Source organism: Morone saxatilis, unplaced genomic scaffold (assembly GCF_004916995.1).
Source record: "Morone saxatilis isolate NCDOM2014 unplaced genomic scaffold, NCSU_SB_2.0 Contig24, whole genome shotgun sequence".
Lineage (NCBI taxonomy): Eukaryota > Metazoa > Chordata > Actinopteri > Moronidae > Morone > Morone saxatilis.
In genome coordinates this window covers 12,278,563-12,302,364 of record NW_023339807.1, presented here as the reverse complement: position 1 = coordinate 12,302,364, position 23,802 = coordinate 12,278,563, and the positions used below count along the sequence as shown (strand labels likewise).

The window sequence follows — 23,802 nt, the reverse complement described above, 5'->3', positions numbered from 1 at the left end:
TATTTACATTTGGCATACATTTGTTTGTCATTATCTACACCCAGTTTTAGACGTTAAACATGATTTGCCCTTGAAGGCCCAGCGTGTAGGATTCATTTGGCATTGTGTGGTAACCTTGCAGACGCAGATGGCATCCATCTGAATACAGCTCAGCCTTCTCACAAGAAAAACCCAAAGGCACTATGTAGAGCCAGTGTTTAGGCTGTTCATTTGGGGCTACTACAGAAACATGGCGGTTCAACATGCCAGCCTCGGTCTATAGATAAAAACAGCTCATTATAAGGTAATAAAAACCCATTGATTGTTTTCAGGTACACCAATTAAAACATATTTCATATCTGCAATAGATCCTCCTAAATGTTACACACTGGACCTTTAAAAACCACAGCATAAACAGAATACATTTATATATGAAGAGAATAGTTTTGAACCTTTGTATTTGAGATGAGAGTGGGCCATTAATTTGTCCACAACCATATGCATGTTTTTCAGATTCCTTGGGCAGAAATCATCCCGCCTGGCCTTATTCTGGAGGAACACTGGATATGGGAGGAATTTAAAGAAGAGACACTTTAATTGGGATATCATTAACACCTGGATGGGGTGCAAGATTATGTGTTTCTGCATTACCAACTCACCTATATGAGGATAGTACTCTGCTCCATCATCATTGCCTGAAGAGCCAGTGCTGTCATGGCTTGCAGACGGAGTGGAAGGTTTCAACATCTCAGCAGTCTGAAGAAACCTGTCCACAAACATAAAGTCAACCTTCCTGTGTGGTACCAGCATTCGCATTCATAAAACCACAGCTACAAAGGTTGGGGGAAAAAAAACAAGTGCAGTTAAAAAATATTCATAGTTTATCCTAATTATTTATGCTTAATAGTTGATAAATGACCTATTTATTTTTTTCTGTTTCTATCTATCTATATGGTTTTCCAATTTTGTTTGCATTCATTCATTGATTAGGCCACATTATTTGCGCTGAGAGACATATACTGTTACAGTCTTTCTCAGTCATTGTAACGTTATGTGGGCCTGGTTTGTAAGTGGTGTGGGCCACAGCTTATTCTAAGGCAATTAAAACACAACACTTATTATATTGAGGTGATTATAGACTAACTAAAACAGGCCTATGAATATTATATTGTGTTTCTGTCAATAGATCCTCATAAATGTTACACACTCTGTCTTCAAACAAAATGCATTCAATCTATCTGCATTAGAGACACACACAATGTATTTTGTGTGTGCAGAACACTGAATGTAAACATTTACAAAATATTTTTTTTTAAAACCTCAATGAGCCTGTTTACACCTAGTATGGAAAGACATTGCTGCGTTGTGAGATTTTATAACTGAACTTTATGAGCAGGACACACACTTTCGCTTTTGCGAATGTATGAAAATTGACTGACATATTTACATATGTACCAGGAAGCACTGCAGTTTGCACTACAAAATTTGGTTTCAAATGCGTCCCAGACCACCTTGTGGTTTGAGTGATCAGAAAGCCTCTCAGTCGCTCACATGTATTTAGGACATATCAGGTGTAAACAGGGTGAGATAATTCCACCTCCCATTGTCTACATTAGATATGTGGTGTTGGCCAACATCTATGAGTGGGCAAAATGGATAAAAACCTTTCCATGCTGAATTTTGTTCCCCGTTATTCACATCTAAATTGATTCAAGACTGGATCTCTTTTGCAGCCAATATGGAGAGAAGGAACAACTGAAGACAGTGCTTTTAATATGCAAATTTGAATATTGTTTTAAGACAACAACTTAATAAATGTGAACCTATCCTTTAATTCCTATACTTTTCAAGACATACAAGTTGTTACATTTGGTGTCAATGCATTTCTATACTTTTCAGGCTAGTGTATTCTACCTTCCAGCTACCACAAAGCTCCTTCCGGTTATTGTGTTCCTAATCTTAAACTGTGTGAAAGTCAAGTTAGTAAAAACTAACTTTTGATGGCCATGTTGTCAGATAAGTATAAGCAGGAAGTTTACTTCCTGCTCTGGGCATCCTGAAGATATAGTGATTGTAGAGTGTCAGCACATGTTAGAGGCGTGCATTTCCAAAAGGTGTGGCTTTGCCCGCATTTGTTGACTACAAGACCAACTGAAAGAATAACATTATTGAGCTTATGAAAAAGCAAAAGACAAATATCCTCTCAAGATACAAGAGGAAATGCTTAACATTCCTGCGGCAGGACGGGACATTAAATAGATCTTCAGAGCCTTCCTGAGCTTCCTGTGAAGCAGGGCACCAAGTGTAACATAGACCCATCACAGATACCTACTTGTAGAGGTTTAAGTCGGTGAACCAATCTTGAACTACAATGACCACATGGCACACTGTAAACAGGAATGCGGCGATCTGAAGAGACTGTTGACGGATTATACAGAGAGTGGTTTACATGTGAATGTGTGTGTACACAAGAATATAAAATAACCAACAGACTGTCATTAAACAATGAATCAGAGAACTAATCTATGCATTGGTCCCTAGAGGTAAATTACATGTGCTCACATACTAAACTACTAGTGTTTTCACTGCCATCTACAGGCCAGCCACTGACCTGCATCTCAACATATGTGTGAGGGAGGTTGTACTCCGGAGGCAACTTCCGATCATTGTTGATGAGGTGGTCGAGAATAGATGGGCTGAGCATTGGCTAAAGAAACAAATAAGGCATTTTGCTCAACATATTTCTATTCCAAGGTGACATTTCAATTTGCACAGTTCACGACTTGCTTATATTCTGACAGGAAATTGAAAATATTGAATATATTAAAGAGAAATGGTTGCTCTATGTGCAATACTTTATTCTTACCTGTGTATCCAAGAAGATGACTCTCTCCTGTGTGATGAAGAAATCAATACCTGTGCTCTGGTTTCCTCCTCTTTCCTTGATTTCTTGAGTCTGAGCTTTGAATACATAACCCCTGTGCAAACAAACAAGCATGTTTCCAAATTCCAAACCAAGGACACGGTATGACCTCCATCACTTACTCTTCCAATTAGCCTCTCTCACTGAGTACGTAGTCATAAATGTTCTGGGCATTTTCTTTGTTTTCTGAAATAATCTTACAGAATATAATGTATTACAACTGCACTTAACAAATGCATAGATAGAGTGTAAAGGTCTAAATAATTATTTTAGTTAGTAGTTCTAATTTTCCCTAAACAAATAATAGTTTAGATTATACGGTTTTCTGATGTGTGGGAAATGTACAGTGTCAAACACTGAATTGATTTTAAATGTGGGAACTATTAGAAAACAAAATAATCTATGATTAGCTGACACACTGCACTAGACTCTACAACAGCAGATAGGTTATAGGTACTATATCGCCCCCATGTGTTCAAAAAGAGTACCATCACCTTTTAAGTGCAGCTTTAAAATGCAACATTTTGATGGGAAGAATGAACAAATGGGTGAGCTTGAGCTGATTTCGAAACACTGCTTCTATTCCAAGTGAGCATTATGAATACAAAATGAGCAGACTGACAAAAATTCAATATTCTATGTACAAAAAAGACGCTTTTCGACTAATCTGTATTACAGGTTGGTCTAGTGCTGTAAATACATGTACAGTAAATCGAACAATAACTTTTGAGGCCAGAAGTTCAGCCCTTTTCGAATATGGGAAATCCTCCTCATCAACGTCTTTCAACTGTGACTCTTTTAACAAGAGCACAATTATATTCTGTTTTTGTTTATTAAGTTAATAAAGGAATTAAGTACATCATCCGCACCTAACTGAGCACTTAGTTGAGTTGATTGTTGCGATTACAACCAACTTTACCTTTGATCTTCCTCAGGAGTGTTGGCAGATAACAGTGACATGATTGTAGACTTCCCAGCTCCTTGCAGGCCAATGACTCCCACCACCAACATATCTGTCTGGTCCCTGAGATACTGCAACACATCACAACAAAACACAACTTCCCTACAGTCCAGTGTACTGAAAACATGATCAAATCCTTTAACACAGTGTCTCCGCAATCGACTGAATGCATCGAGCATTAACTCACCTCCATGGCGCTGTCACACCAATTCATCTGATCATCCACAAGCTTAATGCTGTGCTTCATCTTCTCTGGAGGGAGGAGTTTAGACTGGCCAACCATGGCTGGAAGTCATATGAAAACATTTATTTTCTCTGTACACATAATAATGTGGCCTTAATGAGACACTGAGGGTAGAAAAACACAACCCAGTTCCTTTAGTAAACTGTAAAATAACTCACGGTCCACAGCGCTGCTTGATGCTGAAGCACCCATTCCTCTGTTTTGGATCTGGTATACAGGCTGGGTGGGTCGCTGCCCTTCCTTCTCCATCTTGGAGGGTCCGGGACCAGAGGGCTGAGCTGCCGCTTCTGGAGGGGTTCCAGGTTTCCCTCCATCGTCCCTGGCTTTCATCAGCATGATGGGCTTCTCCAAGACTGGAGCTCCACTGGCAGGTGCATTCTGAGACGGCTTGGCCTTGAAAAGGATCCAACAACAGCACAAGTTTACGGGTGACGCAGAGGACCTTAATAGATCCAAACTGCACTTTCTTATTAACTGTTTGCTTTGGCAGTGTGGGTGAAGTCCTAAATTCTGGAAATAAGTATGTAAATGTATATTGCCTTGGATAAAAGTGTCTGCCAAATGAATAATTCAATGTAAATGTGAAAGTATAACACAGACAGAATAACATGGTCTCATGTTGACGTTACTGGATGCATTGTACCTTGTGTTCAATAAAGACAATTACAAAAAGAGCTTCAAATCCGAGACAAGTTAACGTACCCTGTCCCCAGGGGGTTTTGCGAGAATGATGGGGGTCTTCTGGATGAGGGGGCCTGGTGGATCCTCGCTTCCATCCTGAACAAACAAGTTAACGGGTTACTATTCAGGAGTACAACAGTTAAACCACCAATCATAACAGCACAGACTTTCATCAGTGGGAGTATTTGTTTGTATCACCCTTCGTTCCCTCGGTTGGTATTCTCGATCCCGACTGGGACCGGACAGATTTTGTCCCGGAGGTCCAGCATCCCTGTCTCCCCGGCGTCGCCTCCTCCTGCGTCCCTGCCCGTACATCCCGGGCTGACTGTGTCCGGACTCTGACATGCTGCTGCTCCCCCGAGTCCCTACAGCCGCACAGCTGATGTCAACACACAGCAAGGTACCGATGGGACCCAGTCCAAGCAGGGCGGGCTGAAGATGAGGTTTCTTCCACCGAAAGATATCTTCGGATGTGGAAATCTGCTCTCAGCGACAACTCCTGCGACCGTTCCTCTTTTTGTGGACGTTTAAAGTGATTTAGCGGTGACTGTGTTGCAGCTGAAGCCGTCTGTGGACGTAAATAACGTTGGGCTCTACGCTTTCTGCTAGTGCGCTTGTTTTAAAGTTCGGCGTTGGCCGTTTTACTGCGACGTTGGAGCGGTTCCCGATGTCAACGCGCTGGAAGAAACTCCGCCCACCCGACATTCTTTCTGTTGCCAATCTAACGCACCTCGTTCGTCTGGTAAATGAAGTCGTTCTGAAACATCGTAATGTGATGGGTAGTTCCGCCTCTGTAGGGATCCCTTATTATGCTGTCAGTGAGATCACTTCGATTTCTATTCTGTATATTCTACTATATAAAAGAATATAGGAATGTATGATACATATTTTTTATAATAATAGTAACATCTTCCAGTTTCTTTCAGGTAAAGAAAACTAATCACATTGATAATTGCTGTTACAGCTACATTTTTAGCCTAAATACGTTTATACAAACGACATAAAGGCGTCATGAAATTGTCATCGGATTAAATTATTAATATAATATTATAAGTAAATTGCAAGTGTATCAAACATGAGTTTTATATACACTTTAAACGCTTTCCCCCGAAGTTTGGAAAAGTATTAAACTTCCCCTCTGGTGCATTCTGGGAGATGTAGGCGTCTGTCTTCCGGTATAAAACGGATATGGAGGAGCTCGGAGAGTGGACGCCATCAACAGAAAAGCACTTCAAATGTTGAAATTTGAAGTGCTTTTCTGTTTGCAGTGTGTTGAACCTCATGTGTTTTGTCGCAGCCTGCACAGATGGACGTGCTGCGGACACTAATGCGGAACAGAGGAGCTTATTTATCCGAAAACTCAAACCATTACATGCAGGTTAACGTGAACGCTAACGTTAGCTGTTTGTGTTCTTTAAGTAACGTTAGCTGCCGCACAGTAACGGTAACGGACGTCATGAACCATCACCGTAGAGTTTGGAGGCATGACATCATCTGAGCTCCGGTCCTTGTTGACAGAGGTGCGTACAGTTTGGTTGTGGAGGAGAACATGTGGCTGATATCTAAGGTTGTGTGTGCGGACTGTAGTGGAAAATGTGTGTATTTAATATAACATATGTGAGGTTAACCACACTTGAGCTGCAACTCATGATTGTTTCAATGCTCGTTTCCTTTTTTCGGTTCATTGATTGATGGTTTGCTCTATAACCCGTCAGATAGTTGTCACAGTTTCCCAGACCCTTCGCTGTCTTGAAGTTTTCTTGTTTTGTCTAAAAGTAGCGAACTAAAATAGAGTTTAAAACTATACAACAATGTTATAACACAAAAATAACAGCAAGGGTTTAAGACTGAGAGCCTGCGGCCAGAGGCACTGGAGCTACATTATAATATACTTACATAGTATTGGACTAATTAATATTTTGACCAGATGATGGCGCTACATGAAAAGTTAGGAGATTCCCAAATGTGTTATAATTCATCCTGAGTTAGGCACAAACATCTGTACATAATATAATAGCGATCCATGTAACATTTGCTTGATAAGTCACTCAAATTAATTAGCAATTATGATTTGAACTCAGTAGTTTCTTGTCTAGTCAACTAATTAGTAATAATAGCACATACATCTGCTGTAATTTGTCTGCTGTGATGCTTGTTTTAAACCTGCCATATGGATTTATTTCCAACCACTGTGTCCACTCTGCTTTAAATTGCAGACCAGCCAAAGTTTGCCTTGACCGACTCCCTATGTCCGAAGACTCGAGCTGCGATGACGAATGGTGCGTATCCACAAAAAGGAAATGTTGGGAATGTGGCAAAGAATTCAACAACATAACAAGCTTGATGTCGCACTACAAAAGCCACAATATCAAAGCCACCTGCCACGTCTGCAAGGTTACTTTCCAACGCCTGACGTCGCTTTCTACGCACCTGGATAATGCGCACTCGCCACCCCTCTGCAGAAAGTGCTGTGAGTCGTTCGGTAATGTGTGGGAGTTGAACAAGCATTCGGAGACACATTGCGTGGGCTCTGCGTCGCTTCAAGAAGCTCCCTCTTTGATTTCTGCGATTGTATGCCAGAGTCAGAACAGTGACAACGTTTCTAATGCGGTGACTGCCCAGCATGGCACAAATTCAGTGCTGTGTGAGTCGGTGTCAGAATTGAGACCTCAACAGAGAAGTGAGATGAAACCTGAGAGACCTGACACACCTGAAAACAGTGTAGAGTATATAGTGGGTGAAGATGATAAAGATATTGACATGGAGAGTGATTGTGAGAAGGCAGGTGATTCGTCGAGCTCTGACTCTGACGATGAGGATAAGACGCGCTCCAAACCTTCAGACTTGTGTCCAGATGATCCAGAATCAGACGGTGACTCGAACTCAAGTTCAACTGATTATTCCAGTGACTCTTCCAATAGTCCGCTCTCTAAAAACACTCCCGCAATCCCTCCTAGTGCTAACAGTTCAGTATGTTCTAGGTGTGGTAGAGGGCCGTTTAGGTCTATGAAGCTCCATTTGCTGCATTGTAGCGGGATAAGGGTGAAATATCAGTGTTCGCTGTGCAAGGAGCTCTTCCAAACTGAGACGTCTCTTAATGAACACTACATGCCCTTGTATTCCTGTGACGTCTGTGGCCAAGTTTTCCCTCACGAGAACTCCTACCAACACCACCAGTGTCCCAAAGGAAGCGGATCGCCTTTGGTCCTCTTTTGTTGCGAGTCAATGCCGCAAGCATGTAACATATGCAAATCCTTTTTCACCTCTGAGAAGACTTTGTTCAACCATGTCGCCAGAGTTCACACGTCAGTGGTCAGCACCAAGGTGTGCATCATTACCAATCCTTCGGTGTTGACGGATAAAAAGATTTCTTCGGGTGTCCACGGCACAGCAGCCCATTCAGCCATCACTAGTCCAAATGTAGTCAACCAGGTCATTAATGGGAAACTCCATGTTGGCCAAACCTATGCAGGGTCACTGTCCACTGTTGTGAAATCTAGCCCTTCCTCTCTCTCGGCCTCCTCCTTCCACCCGGGCAGACCTCCTGCTCCGGTATTCATGGCGTCGGCCGATGCACCTGTCAGACCAGGAAGAGACGGCACCCTAGAGCAGCCAACCAACCAGCCAACAAGTTGTCGTTCTGCGTCTTCATTTGTCCCTGCCCCCGGTGCCACTGACACAACTCCAGCCACTGCACCCACCAACCGCGTCTCCCCGCCAACGCCCACTATTATGGCCATGTTTGAAAATGGCAGCCATGACGTGGCTTTGACGAAACGCATGAACACAGGTTGGCGCTCAAAGGCCCCCTACCCTTGCAGGCAGTGCGGCGCCATCTTGCGGCAGCCCTCCCTCGTCATCAGCCACCGCTACCTCCACCGAGGCCACCGCTCACACCAGTGCCAGTGCGGCCGAGCTTTTAAGCACCGGCTGCACCTCCTGCGACATTGTGTTCAGCACGCAGAGACCATAAGCTACATCTGCGTCAGCTGCGGGGAGACTTTCACGGGAGCCAAACTCTTAGCCGAGCACATGAAGGGCAAGTCACGGAAAAAATCCCGTTCTGGACATAAATGGAAACGTAAAGTTAAGAGAAAGTGCCGAATGCCCTTTACATGTGACTGCGGACAACTGTTTTTTAGGCCTTCGGCTTACATATGGCACCAACTTCAAAACAGGACAAAAACAAAACAATTGAAGAAGACCTTGAAATGACGAAGAACCAACACATCTCTGTTTTACCTATGGTTTGTGCACCGCACTGAATCAAGGTGTTAAATCAAAAGGGATCTTTCACATGTCATCTGATTGTCACTGTTTTGTTTAATGTTTGTACTGCCAAGTGACAAAATCAAAGCAAAATCACATATGCATTCATTCTTAATGGCTTTTAATTACAAGCATGTCCTGGATGGTTGTTAACATTTTTTTTTCACCATGTGCAAATGATACATAGTAAACAGAGTTAGAACAAGTTCAGAAGTTCTTCTGACAACATATTCAAAGTACAAATTAACCCACAAGGAACATTGTTTTCACTATAGGATTAACTTAAAACACATCAAAACTCCAGTTTATCCTCCAGAGAAAGAGTTTGTCCAGTTTTGCTAATGGTTCTCACAAAGTGCATTCTTAACTGAGGTTTGTAAGGGAGTTTAAGTCCTCTTGTTTTCTGTTTTTCTCTACAGCTGATTCAAATGTTACATTCGTGTGAGACACTGAAGAGGTATTGGTATTCAGGTTGAAAATAGCATATTAATTTTTTTAGCATTCTTATATAATCTTTAAAATTTTAATGTCAACAGTCCTCAATATTATGTAGTTTACTGAATTCATGTCCACTAGATGGAGTTGTTGGGTTGCTGAAAGATGAGTTCACAAGGCAGCTTACACTCAAGTTTCATTGTTCTCAGAACAGGTGTAAACCGATGCCTACAACCTTAAATGTAGACATTAATCTATGTTTAAGTTTAAGTTGACATCCCTTAAAACCCTACGTACTTCAGCTTTGAAATAAAGGTTTCTTCCCACAATACTGGAATACTGGAAGTTTAGTTTCTTCTCTCGGTTGCTCATCAAAACACAACATTTCATTCACAATTCACTTGGTGGGTTAGAGGAAAGCAGAACAATGAGGAATTGTAAGAAACTGAATTGTATTGAAAAAGCCTGTTTGCAAACAATAATCACCTTGATAGCCATTCAACTGTCTGCTGATGAAAAAGAGGATTTGCGATAGGTTTTTATAAAACTGATTATGCTAACACAAAAACATTGCAAGAAATTTAAAATAAAATTAAGATGAAAAATATATATCTTATTCCACAGGAATAAGGCAGTGACGGAGTCCATCAATGAAACCTTACAAATAGAAGTTAAAGGGTAATGTCAGTGTTTTTCAACCTGGACCTTATTTTCACAATTTTGTGTCAAAGTGACTGATGGGGACAAGAACTTTTGAATTTGGTGGGAAATTGCTCACCATTAAAATACACCCATTAAAAGTGCTTGCCTTTGCCACTGATTGGCTCAGATTGTTAGTTAGAAGTGTGCTGACCTGCCTTTTTGTCTAACCAAGTCTCGCTCTAGGAGAAGTCTTTCTGAAATCTCAAGAGCCGTGAGTTGACTCGTTGCAGGAAGACAACAGTAGAAACGGGAGCGTTGCAGTGTCGGCCAGGAAGAGTTTGTTGTGTTAGAGTTATATGAAATATTTTGGCTGAATATTTAGCTGATTTGGATGAGGCCTTTGAAATTGATGGCCACCCATATTCATTAAAGCCGGAGTATACGGATAAGACTACAAATTGAAGAGCAGACGACGCGCAGACATAGTGGATCAAGCAAAAAGTACAGAAAGTGTGATTAATGTGTCGGGTCGTGTGGTGAGACACTAATAGTAACAATGTGAGCCTGTCGCTGGCAAAAACGAGCACTTTTAATGGATGTATTCTGACGGTGAGCAATTGCCCGTAATAATAACGTTGTAGCCCATTTTGCGGCTGCAGGCTGCAGCGCTCTCACTCAATACTGGACCAAATTCAAACCTCTCCCCATTAGTTACTTTGACACAAAAATATGGGAAAATAATGTCCAGGTTGAAAAATACCAAAGTTACCCTTGGTTAGCCCTGGAGCCTTTGACAGTGGATTACAAGGCTCTCCACACTCACTGTTTGAGATTACTTCAGTCCTTTGTGCACCCTCACAAATATAACTGCTGAAAATACAACAGATTTCTCAAAATGCACTGTGATTCTCCCACACTGAAGGGAAGTCTTATTTTATCTGTACAATTTTACAGCCATGAGTCACTGTGCCGTGCACTCCGCACAAAGCCAGAAGATGAGATCTTTAGTAGGTATGCCAGTCCTCCAAGTGGTTCAGCATGTTTAGAGTCTGGAGCAACTCTGGGTGGAGAGGATTTACTGTCTCACTTTCGTGGATACTGTAGATGAAAATGCTGAAGACAGATTAGCTGTCTCTGAAGTGTATGTAGCCATGTCACCTGCAAATAAACACAAACAACGTAGCAGTTCTTAGTATGCTTAGACACCACATCCTGCGCTGTGTTGTTAGCAGATCTGCGCAATTTAGATGGGAGCTGTAAGCGTTGTTAACCTTATCTCCGGGTTTCGGTGACGTAGGACCTGAGACAGCAGCTCAGACGTTTGTTGAAAGCAGCGACTCAGTTCGTCCAGCTTCTGCTCCATGGAGAGGATACGCTGCTCCAGCTCCCGATAGGAGTTATTCCAATTGGCACTGAGGTCACACATGATCATCTGCATCTGTTGAAATCAGCAACGAAATGCAAATGGGGAAAAAAAGTGTGTATTTACAAGGGGAAAACACTGGGGTCAAACTACGGCCTTAAACCTGACCATATTGCTGGAATCTGTGCTGACACATTTTAAATATATGTTGCAGATTTTATAGTGAAGCTCTGGAGATGCAATGTCTCTTACTGACTGATTGACACACTGTTATATTGTGCTTGTGTGACAGTTTTCAAGCCAACTCACTGGGCCAGAGTCAAGTAGAGCAGCATGTTCGGCTTACAGACTGCAAAGTGACCATGACATGGTTTTGTTTTCCATATAAATCAATAGAGAGAATAAAAAGGCACAAATTACACATTAGTGCGTCTCACTGGGTAATGTCTTTATACCTTGGGTTTATTCCACATGGAAAACCTATGTGGGCCTATGAATTCCTGACACAAATGAATCCTGAGACATTTTATGGAGATTTTTTAACAAGCATTTAATGTGTCTGAACACCTAGCGATAAACAGCAGCCTGTAAAATACTGCATAATAGTATGTAAGTAGTAAGTGTTTTAAAGAGGAACTTTGTCATCTTATATGGTGTTGGCCTTTCCAGTAGAACATGCACAAAATATTCCGGGGACAGCTGTCGTTTACCTTGGGAAGGTCCACCATCTCGCTGACGTAATCTCTCAGTTTTCTTTGTTTGAGGCGTAAATGCCGAAATCTGCACAGATAAAAACAGGTTTGGTAGATCTCAGTCATGTGGAAGTATTTCAAACATAATCGTATTTTAATTACCTTTAATGTTGCACTGAGACACAGAAAGGGAAACAGTTCAAGGTCCATTGATTTAAATAAAGTAATATAATGTTACTATGTGTAGAATTCAAGGTTTAAACGCTACAATAAGGGTTTTGAAGTGCCTATCTACGGACAGAGCGTCCTATTTTTGGACAAACAGAACAGTTCTGGCACAATACAAAACCCCCTGATTCGTGGAGGAATATGCTGACAACGGAGTATTCCACTACTCAACATGCAGGAATCCTGCTGTGTTTGTTAAATAGCTATAAAACATTGCTCGAAGGTTTTGACATATAAAGGTGGAAAAGGCCAACATTTAGTGAAAACCCATATGGAAACCAATATTGCAATCATGCAACCAGTCTCTGAAGAGTGATGGTCTCATTACATTATACTGTTCCTAATCCCAAGGTGTGGAGGTCCCTCCTGCTCGTACTTTCCACAGAATATTTATTTTTAGTGGCTCTGCCTGGTGTAAAGCAGGAAGTACAACCCTTCCACCCAGGCTACAAACACTCACACACATAACCCTGTTGTCAGGATAATGAACCATACAATCACACTTCTGGACTTCCTGTGTTGTGCAGTCCAGTCAATAACAAGAAGACCCAACTCAAAGGGTAATGGTTTCCACCTTCTTTTTCTTGATGAGTGTCTTAGAAGATGTATAATATGTTGTGTGTTACTGTCAAATTTTACTGTAAAAAAAAAAAAAAGGGAAAAGGTTATTTGCCAGCATGTCTCAGAACCTTGCCTTGAATTCTGTGTAATAAAGGGGTGGACCCTTGTTCACACATGTCCTGCCCACATAAAAAAGGCAAACAAGTCTAATTAGTAATCTAAATTAGCCATTAAAAACTGTGACTCTGTGGTTGAGCATGTTGACACTAAGTTAATGACCCGTAAAACACACAAACCACCACCCACTTATACATCCCTGGCCCAGACACACACACATCCTGCCTGAAGGTATCATTTTGCTGTTCAGTAACTCACACTCTGATGGCTTCCAGAAGGCATCTCTGGTGTCTCCGGTGCTCACCACGGTTGCCCTTTGTCAAGTTTGTGCGGTGCAGAAGCCAGCATTCTCTTAGCACATTAGCAGCGGCGTGGCGGATCTGGTGAAAGGACAGAAACGTCAAAACTGACTGATCAAACATGGAGGTTTCAGGAGCAGAAACATGGACCATAAGACCATCAAGATAAAGTCAATCAAACATGCAAGCCTGACTGACAAAAACACATAGCGCTTATCAAATTGTTTATATCAATCATTTTGGTACAGCAAGTAAAAACCTTCATTTAAACCAGTTGATTGAATCCAGATAGTGTTTCCTGTAACTATTTTTCAGATTACAGATTTCAGATAAAACACAACTTATTTCCACAGAGATTCTCGTATACAAGAATTGACATACAGCCTATAACAGTGATACAGGATTCCTGTATCACCTTTTTGCACTTTTCTCTTTGATTCTATTCACGTCTGTTTGTCTTCCTGCACAAATCACTGTAACTGCCCCGTGATGATGTCACTCAGGCCCTGTTGTGAGGGTTATTAATAGATGCTGTCAGTGTCTGCATCCAGATGTCTTCCCTTGTTCCCATCAGTGTAAATCTGGACTGCACCAGATAGCTTGGAAGAATGCAAGCACAAAAACAGACACACACACATACACGCACAAGAACAACCACAAGCAAGGCATAAAGATGCACCTAGTGACAGGATGCAGCCACCGGGAGAAAGGAAATGGTTGTATCCTCCAAAGCGGTGCACCTACTGCAGTCAGACACTGCTTTAGAGTGCATACAGAGAACAAACTGAAACTAAGATTGTAGGAGCTATGTCAGTCACATTACAAATCTGACCTTGTTTTTGATGTATGTATGCCTACTTCTATGTATATACATTGAGAGCAGCGTAAAACCAGAGTCAGATTTCTTGTATGTATGGCCTACAGATACGTACTTGGCCAATAACATGTATGTACATTCCTAAGGCATTTTTTGGCTGTATGACAATGTTTCCTCCTGAGCTTTTATTCATCAGGCACGTTCTTCCCATTGATAAGCAAACACTTGAATACTATCCAAGTCTACAAACAGAGTAAGCCCTCTGCAAGCCACTTCTACACACACTCACAAAAACACATGTAAGCTCAACCAGTTTCCTGCCAGTCGCTGCACCGTCCTGAACTGACACAAGTTTCTTTCCTGACAGAAATCAGATGATTTCCTCTGTTTGACGCCTTGAAATTGCTATAAAGAGGTTGGCAGACCTCATCTCCCTCCTCTTTTCCCACACTATCTGTCCTCTGGTGTCTCTTATTTAAGGAAAAAAATAATTAAAATTAGACTCAAAAACCAAAACATGCATGCGACACAGAAAGTAGTTACGCTTCCTTCCTGACGCCTCCGTCCGCTTTATCAACTCTCTTATTTGTCTTGCTACACTGGAGTAACTTTTGATGAAAGGTTTACTGTTTACTGTAAATAAATAAGTTTGTTTCATTATTAGATACATCACAAACATACAAAAATAAGAGCCTAATAGAGAAACCTCAAATGTAAAAATAACACTTATATTGCCCATTTGTTACAACTGCTATATTAACCATTTAAATGTAGATGTATGTCTTTGTCAAGGTTGGTACAGGAGAGCCTGTGATGTCATCATTTTGTCACATGACACCACTCCTGGTGACTTTCAAAGTTAAGCATCAATGATCTGACCTATATTGAGCTGTTCACGTGTCAAGACTCTATTTTCATTAAATCCTCTGCAGGAAAGTGTTGCTTTATGGTGGTTCTCTTTTAAACAACCAGAATTTTACACGTTTTGGCCCATTCAATATAAATAACATATTTTACATAACTGCTGAGCATTTTCCAAGCATACCAAAGTGTTTTATGTTTTTTATTGAGTTATGTTATTGTTGTCTGGCAATGCCGTGCAGACTTTTCAAATCATTCTGCACTTTCAGCTGCAGTACCACACAATGTTCCAGTGACTTTGACAACAATAAACATAGACTTGGTCTTCATTGTGATGGATTACTGAACTTGAACAGGTTTCAAGTTCCTGCAAGCCGATTTTCATACAGAAATTAGAGGGAAGGTACCTTTAAAGAAAACTAAAACATTGCAGCGCATTTTGAAACAGAGTTAGCAGTAACATAAAGTACCCATGATTTGTAGTAAATGGGCCAAAACATGCAAAAGTATATGATCTTTGAAGTAACACCTATCAGATGAAGCCTGTCAGAGTGATGCAAAGTATAAGAGACCTCAAAATTGCAAGCGGAAATGGCTATGCATGTTCATCCAAAAGTGGTATCTGATAAAGAAAACTGTCGAACTGTTGCAAAACAAATTCTTATAGACTCATTACAGCGTTTTCATAATGTAAACTATAACATTATAATATACTTTTGCTTAATAACTTATTTTGGTCTTACCCTTTTAGAGATCTGGATGTCCAGCATGAAGAAGTGCACATGCTTCTCCCCTTTGTTCAAAGCCAGCGTCTTGGTAACGACTGCCACCAGCATGGCAGTGCAGGCTACACCCTAAAACCCAACACACACACACACAGATGTTGGCATGGTTACTAATATATTCACCATCTGCCTTCTGTGTTCTTTTCTCAATAATCATGTAAGCGTTGGAGACTGATCCTAAATACTGAAGGGACATCAACAAGGCAGAACTCAAGAGAAACTGATGTTAACTTTAACAGTCTGATTTTAAGCCTGAATTTGTCTAAATCCTCAACAGTTGGTCTTGTATATTTTGCTCCACCATTCCCCCCAAGGGAAGGCACAGAAAACTGAATGTTGATCCTCATACCTCATATGGTTTTGTCCAATAAATCAAAGTTATATTTACACAGAGAGTTCAATGGCTAGGCCTCTGTGGCACTGCTATAGTGCTGCTTTCCTCTGAGAATAGCTTTGTGCTATTGCTGGACAGGGAACTACAGGATGGTGGTGAAGATTCAGATTTGGGCTGCAGAGCAAATCACATCCACATAGTCACAGAAAAAGACACGTCATAAGAAACACAGACAATAAACACTGCACTGATATCACGTCCACCAAGGATAATGAAACATAACCAGTCTTTACCTGTTTTCCTCTTTTCAGCTTGCATTAGAAACAGATAGAAAGAAGGAGAGATCAAGCATAAGAAAGCACAAAAAAAAAAACAGAGTTTTAAATTTGTACATCACTCCAAGAGCCACAAAATATCTATCATTACACCGTCTGTGAACCCTAGGAGGTACAGACTCTCTCCTTGGATCCATCCACACACAGTGATGGGATGCAAACAGTGTTGTCAACCCCTGAACACAGCTGCAAATTGAGTTATGGCTGGAGTTAAGTAGAAGTGCTGACCATAGAGGCTTTCAGCCATATTACAGGTGTGAGAGCCCCAGTGACTGGCTCCTAGAACTGCCCTGATGGGAGAAGGAAATTTATTTTTTTCCAAATCACTGGCACAGGTTGGCACACCCTCCTGTTGTAGTGGTGCCAAAGGCAATAAACCACCTAAAAATGGATATGGTGGAAAGTTTTCCCTTAAAAGGGGGGGAAGCTTATAAAAACAAGGCAGATGGAGAATGAGAGAGGGAAAAGATTGTTTTCCACTCTGTCACAGAGGTGTCTAAACCGGACTCTTGCCCACATCCAGAACCACAGTGGTGACACTTATCTGCTTGTACCAGAATTTAACACAGCAGACGTGAGGCAGCCAACCAAAGTCTGTTGCCTATTCAAACACACTGCCACTCCTCGCTCTCGGTGACTTATTGTTTATCTTACTTTACTGTAACTCTTTGTGTTTTATCTCAAATACCATTTCCCCATTCCTTTTACCACGCCATCTCTATCTCCGACCCTCCCTTCCACCTTTTGGTCAGTCCTAACCTTGCCACTGCTTTGTGTAATCATTAAAACCACAATATTGTCTTGCTGTTATAGAAAAAAAACTGTACTGTGTAATCAAACAATTTGACTATGACAACTACTGACAGACTTCAGGGCTTCTCTGTAGGATGCGTTCATTTAAGCAGAAGCATCCCACTCCATAAAGTGTTTTTGTGTACTGCACAGCACCCACTGCATGTTGACAGTTTCCCTCCATCAGTCTTATCACGTGAGTGCCTGGTACCACCAAAGTCTTTAAATTAAAGCTGTGATATAAATCACACACACAGGGGAATGGAGGCATTCAGGTCTGTCAGCACATCTCGGGTATGCAGCCGGGTAAAAGGGGTCCAAGGTAACAAGTGGAATAGTGCAGAATAGGCTAGAACACAAAAACTGCAGGAGAAAAGTGAGCCAAAGTGAACTGACCCAATATGAAATGGGAAAATTAAATAGGAAAAAATGGGGGGAAGAGTTGCTGCAATGGAACAGAAGAGAACAGAAACAGAAGGGAATGAATCAAACCAGAGAGGATGATATGGAACAGAAAAGAGCAGAACAATATGGTGCCGAACATAAGGAAGGAAATAAAATAAAACAACTCAGAACAGAATAGAAATGAATATAGAGACCAGCATGAGAATGGAATAGAGTAGAAGACAAATGAAAAGAGCAGAACAGAACAAAGCAGAAGTTCAAGAAAAGTGAAGGTGTGGGAAAATGGACCTGTACTGACACAAAAAAAACAAAATAAAATTGAAAATAAAAAGAACAGCAAAAGAACATTTTGTTTTAGTGCCGTGTCAAGCTCGTAGTCCACAGAGAAATGCCAGGTGGTTTGGTTGTGAACAAATACAGAAGTGAAACAAAGATAAGACGTCCTTTTTTGTGGTTATCAAACTGAGCATTAAATGTATTTTTACGTTCACACCACTACTGCTGAGCTGGCTAAGTAATTTTCCAACAAGAGGCCAAAGACGCCAAAACAACCACTTGAAATGAAATAAAAGGAATGCCTCAACAAGTATTGTGTGTTTTATACTTAAATATGCATGCAGTTGCATGCTATTTCTTTAGCACTTGCACAAAACCTTTGTATATCATAATGAATATAACATTTTCTTACATACATTACATTTCTCAACAAGCAACCCAACCTAGTTACCATGACTCCAGTGAAGAGACACACTGCCTTGCCACAGCTGGTGTTGGGCGACACATCACCATAGCCCACTGTGAGGAAGGTGATGGCTATGAGCCACAGAGCCGTGTCCATGTGGCCTGTCGATTCTTGGGTCTTCCTGCAGGGGAAAGAAAGCAGGACAGAGACTGTGTCGTAACAAAATGTGTTAAATTAATTCGTATGGATACTGTAGTTATGGGCAGACGGCCAAATTCTTGACATAAACAAAACCATAATCCACATTTATATAACCCCAACCAACTTAAACATCCAACTATTTGTCTGTATTAATACATAACATGTTCTACTCAAACATGACCATTTTAACTGGATGCCAGTGAAATTTTAGAACGGATTTCTGACTGTATATATTGATTCAATGCTGTTCACAACAATCCATTCCCCTATAATTAGTCCCAAATTACACTGTTCTTACAGGGACCTTCTTATGATTACAATTATATATTCCTTTCTTAATAACCATATGCCCAATCCCAACCCACTGGTCTGTGAATCTGCCATAACTCAATGGACTTGATAACTTTATGTCTTAGATACAGCAATAAATCAAGCACCCAAGACAATGAGTCTTCTGTGTTTGATAAAGGTCTTGTCTGTTAATCAAACTGTGTTATCAGTGCTGATGCTTACAGTACTTAGGAAGAAAGGAAGTGGGTACTAATGTAAACCTGTAAAACATTATGAGTCCAGTACACGGCAGAAACCACACAAAGAGGCCATACAGGGTGTGAGTGCTCATCTGTCTTGTGATAATCAGCTAATATAGAAAATGGCTAGTGTAATAGTTCAGTGTTGAAAAGGTCAGTGGTCTTATCAGCCATCAATCATAAACTGTATTATTACCTTTGACAAATCAAAACACACAAGACTGAGACGTGAAACTGAAGACAAAAACCTCCCATTAGGGTTCAAATGAACAAATGACCTCACACTGTTTAAACAGCCAAACAGGCTGCAGTGGATAAGGCTGACGTTTAGTTGGCTCGCGTTAAAAGAGCAATTTGTTAGAGTAACAAAATAGAATATCGTGATGATCAAATCCGTTATTAGAAATCCATTCTGAACAGGAAAGTGAAATTGACCATCAAGGTTTGAGGAGGAATGTTAAACTACCAAGCATGTTGGGTTTTTTTAATGTGCATGTGTGTGATGGGGAGTGGAGGTTTGGGGGAAGATAGTAACGGACAGAGCATGTGTGTGTGTTTAGCTTCCATGAAGGAGAATAAAAAACAGAACTTTACAGTGATTATTCATTAGTGCAGGTATGGTCGTTGTTTATTGTAAGAGTACTGACTGTATGAAGAATCAATCAAAAACATTTTTGTATAGTCTGTTAGATCATTTTAAAGACTACTGACTATTTTTGCAAAAAAGCCTCCTAACTGAAATTCTGACAAAGTCATCCAGTGAAAGAGGGGCAGTCTCTTATTTGCTCCATCCATGATATCTGATTGTAGTTAATCTTCACTTTCATAAAGGAAATAGAGAATGTTTATTTTGAATCTAATAATCTAAAACCATAATGACTATTGCAGAAAGCAATTATTGCTGCTACTTTGTCTATGTGTTGAGTCCAGTCAATATTTGTTGAGCGGGGACAGCTCTCTCATAAAACTATTCAGAGCAAAGATTATGTAGGATGGTGAAATTTTAAGTTAGGTTTTTACACACATATTCAGTTTATTTCATTGTTCAGCTTACAGTTCTAGAGCAAAAATATACCCATGCTGTAAGTTGGGAAATTTGTTCTGAATAAAGGAATATATAAGGAAATACACTTATTTGCTTTCTTGCCTAGAGTTGGGTGAGAAGACTGATACTCCTCTCTCGGAATATGCTAACTATGAAGTTGCAGCCAGGCGATGGATAGCTTAGCTTAGCACAAAGACTGGAAATAGGGGGAAACAGCTAGCCTGACTCTGTCGAAAGGTTAAAAAATTCTGCTTACCAGCACCTTCAGGAAGTCACTGCTCCTGGCCAGGAAACTGTCTGGCACATATCCTCCCATAACACCACAATGTGACATTTTCTACCTTACCATAACTTTGTACAGAGTCAAGCTTGCTGTTTGCCTGAATCCGGTCTTTGTGCTAAGCTAAGTTAATCATCTTCTGGCTGTAGCTTCATAGTTAGTGTACAGAAGTGAGAGCGGCGTCAATGAATTTTTACCTAACTGCTGCAAATTATATCAATACTATGAATTACTGTTGTTTCAGTGTAGATTTTTCATTGATGCTTTCCCATTTAAAATAATTCATATTTTTGATGGATGTCTCTCATTATATGCACAGTCAATCTCCAGCTGGTGCAAGAGCTAATGTGTCTCTTATTTGTGAATATACTATGTACTGATTGTAATGTTTAGTATGCATAGAGAACATACATCATGTCAGTTTTTTGCTAGTGATTTACCTTTAACTTATCACAAGTCTTTTTGTAAGGATTACACACACATGCAGTTCTCTTCCCTACCTCTCACACAAAGTGAGCATCCAGGATGCGGTGAGCCAGAAGAAGAGGATGAAGACCAGCAGCGTGCGCCCCGGGTATTTGTTCATCAGTACCTTGAGAACAAAGCGGAAGGTGAAGTTGATGTTGTTGAGTGAGCCGATGCTCCTGTAGGAGGCGCTCAGCAGCACTTTGCTGTGCAGCAGGATGGTTCTGTGCACCAAGTACAAGCGGAGGAACATCAGCACTGACAACAGCAGTTCCATGTCCATCAGGGCCTCGCCGTGGTGGTCGGAAACACAGAGCGGAGCCGAGGAAGAGGAGTTGACATGGAGGCCCACATCCCAGTATGTGCCAACAGGATGGATGACACAGACTAAGAGCTCCAGAGTGATCACAAGAACCCTGTGGCTGGTCATGGCAATACGCCAGTCCACCTGGTTGTGGTCAATGATGAAGAGCTGAAAGATGAAGGAGGACAGTTAAGACGGAGAGTGAGGTAAGAAAAACATGATAAAAGTGCTGATGAAGATGGAAACAGTGAAAATGCAGACACATCTTAATGTCAGTAATGTGTTTTTCTTTTTGTTCCTACAGTTGGATGTTTGGACTTCACTTCACTGAATGTATGCACAGTTTGACACTAGAAGGATGTTTTCACATTCATCTGCCGAAAGTAGAAAGTTTCTCTGTGCTCATTGTAAATCAGATTTTAAGGGGTGGGCCTACAAGCATGGTGTGTGATCAAATAATATATATATATATATATACTATATATATATGTACTATCTTATGATACAACTGTTTCATTAAACCTTGGAGTAAACAGATTTAATAACTGCGTTTGAACATATAAGGAAGTGAGAATGTGTTGATCCTCTCAATAGCTTGACTTTGTTGGTCTCCTCTGACACCAAAAATGAAAGCTACATCAGACATTACTGAACACTGCTTGTGTGTTGGTCTCCACCCTAAAACTACCCTCCCTTATCTCCTCTTTGCACTTGCATGCACCCCACTTGTATCAGACACACATACCTTGCAACCGAACTAAAAACTCTGTAGGTGACAGCATAATCCCACCAGTCTGACAGATAAAGAGTAAAAGATACCTTGAGTCCTGAAAAGTGGGTCAGTATACTGTACAGTATACTGTGCACGGTGCTTTCTACACTTGTTAGTACGGCGCTTTATTGAATACGCATGCTGTGAGTGTGCATGAAGACAAATGAAAGAGTGTTTACTCTGTTTAATTTCAACCAAATCGCTTCTAGTGTACTGAATTCGATACGGCAACGAGCCATGTGGATTGGAAAAATATCGCAGCTGCAACATTGTGTATGCCTGTGTGGGCTAAGGTTTTCGTCCAGGGTTTTTTTACGCATACAGCAAATATAACAGAGATTATCAGTGTTGTGGCTACCATCAGTGGACCGAGAGCTCCTTTTTAAAACGACTGCCCTCAAGTATCTCTAACAAACTATCATTCTAACCACACTAATTTGGAACAAACATAATTGGTATAAAAAAGTCCTGAAGATCAGCAATGCACCTATGCATGCACACAGACAGGCTGTCGCTTGGCACATCACAATAAGGGCGTCCGAACTGTTGGAAACAAAGGGGAAAAGTCAAACTCACCCTGATGTCCTTATAATGGAAAGCTATAATGAAGACCAGGAGACACCCAGTGGACAGGCTGATGGAACAGTTGATGATTAAGGCAATGTTTGAGCCCTGGGAAGGAAAGAGAGACAAGGGAGATAAGGCATAAAAGGAAGCCTTTCTGCAGCAGCTGAGAGTTGATTTCTTTCCATTAATGTTCTCCATTATCATGTTTTTCTTTTTTAAAATAGCTCCTGAATAGAATAGTTTCCTATGTCCACAGTGGTAATAACAGGAGTGGAAAGAGTACAAGAATATTCAACTAAAGCCGAAATGCTCAATTAACATCAATTAACTGTTTATAACTTATTAAACAAAAATGATTCATCATTCTTCCCAAATGGTCGTTATGCACAGTATGACAGTATGCTGACTACAAAACAGAGAAATAATGAATAGGAAAGTTCATTTTATGTATATTTTCTGATCTGAAGTTAATGATATTGTGCTGCCATGCTTCAGTGGTGATGGCAAGAATAGCAGTATTTCTATTAAAGTTATTTAGTGATGAATCACCCTGCACAAATCATACATCAATACTAGCCCAAGTTTATGCATAATCCATGATGATAAAGAGATATAAAACAATAGAAATGCATGGCAAAAATAGCACATTGTCAGTAGTTTAGAGAATCACAAATCAAATCATGTTTTTAGGGGAGCTCATATCTTATTAAGAGGAGTCCAGCTCCATCTGGCTCCCTTGTAGTTTGCACCCTGATTGTACTCTTATGGAGGATCAAATGGTACACATCTAGGGGTGTCACGATTCTCCAAATCCTCGATTCGATTTAATTTTCGATGTTAAAGTCACGATTACGATTCGATTCGATTTTCGATCTTTTTTAATATTACTATTAGTGCACTTCCTTATATTTATTTACTTTGTTTGGCTTTTCCTATTCTGTTTCGGGGGCTTTTATTTTGAACGGCCTTTTATTTTGAACCGTTCACCGCGAGGTGTAACGAACAACATAAACAGAGACGTGAAATACTGAAATAAACAACACAGAAGATGATTTGATTGTTTCAGCACACTCCGAAGAGACCCAAGGTGAGATGTTCATGGAAATAATGTTCTTATCAATTGCATTTAAGCCTTAAAAGTCATTTTGGACTGTAACTAGAATTTTCACTTGCTCAGTTGAAGTAGGCTAAGTTAGTGTTCACTGACGTGAATGAACGACAAAATATCTCTTC

General features: G+C 40.7%; 4 protein-coding genes across 5 annotated transcripts in view; 1 reads left to right on the top strand and 3 right to left on the bottom strand.

Annotated features, from left to right (window-relative positions):
- The window catches only part of smg9 (SMG9 nonsense mediated mRNA decay factor), an 11,054-nt gene extending 5,667 nt beyond the window's left edge, over positions 1–5,387 (bottom strand). Inside the window, exons 1-10 of the mRNA XM_035672223.1 lie at positions 4,987–5,387; positions 4,810–4,884; positions 4,266–4,500; positions 4,051–4,148; positions 3,822–3,934; positions 2,846–2,957; positions 2,591–2,686; positions 2,312–2,397; positions 639–745; positions 432–539 (exon numbers count right to left, since the gene is read on the bottom strand). Coding sequence (XP_035528116.1) covers positions 432–539; positions 639–745; positions 2,312–2,397; positions 2,591–2,686; positions 2,846–2,957; positions 3,822–3,934; positions 4,051–4,148; positions 4,266–4,500; positions 4,810–4,884; positions 4,987–5,133 — 1,177 coding nt within the window. The 5' untranslated portion in view covers positions 5,134–5,387. The remainder of the gene's footprint in view (positions 1–431; positions 540–638; positions 746–2,311; positions 2,398–2,590; positions 2,687–2,845; positions 2,958–3,821; positions 3,935–4,050; positions 4,149–4,265; positions 4,501–4,809; positions 4,885–4,986) is intronic.
- LOC118335796 (chymotrypsin-like protease CTRL-1) overlaps positions 1–23,802 on the bottom strand; it is a gene marked incomplete in the record, with an annotated part of 151,345 nt that overhangs the window by 78,831 nt on the left and 48,712 nt on the right.
- On the top strand, positions 5,971–9,823 carry si:dkey-79d12.4 (zinc finger protein 84). Its single transcript, XM_035672216.1, has 2 exons — positions 5,971–6,308; positions 7,005–9,823. The coding sequence occupies exon 2, from the start codon at positions 7,036–7,038 to the stop codon at positions 9,001–9,003; it is 1,968 nt and encodes a 655-aa protein (XP_035528109.1). The 5' UTR covers positions 5,971–6,308; positions 7,005–7,035; the 3' UTR covers positions 9,004–9,823.
- The window catches only part of kcnn4 (potassium intermediate/small conductance calcium-activated channel, subfamily N, member 4), a 19,191-nt gene continuing 5,351 nt past the window's right edge, over positions 9,963–23,802 (bottom strand). The window contains exons 2-9 of one of the 2 annotated variants that reach the window (XM_035672221.1): positions 22,579–22,674; positions 20,962–21,398; positions 18,451–18,586; positions 15,816–15,926; positions 13,354–13,475; positions 12,208–12,277; positions 11,406–11,572; positions 9,963–11,292 (exon numbers count right to left, since the gene is read on the bottom strand). In XM_035672221.1, coding sequence (XP_035528114.1) covers positions 11,289–11,292; positions 11,406–11,572; positions 12,208–12,277; positions 13,354–13,475; positions 15,816–15,926; positions 18,451–18,586; positions 20,962–21,398; positions 22,579–22,674 — 1,143 coding nt within the window. In that variant the 3' untranslated portion in view covers positions 9,963–11,288. The other variant, XM_035672220.1, reaches the window with a different exon arrangement.

Excerpts from the sequence above, each read along its gene's own strand:
- si:dkey-79d12.4 (XM_035672216.1), top strand. The coding sequence starts at position 7,036 with ATGTCCGAAGACTCGAGCTGCGATGACGAATGGTGCGTATCCACAAAA.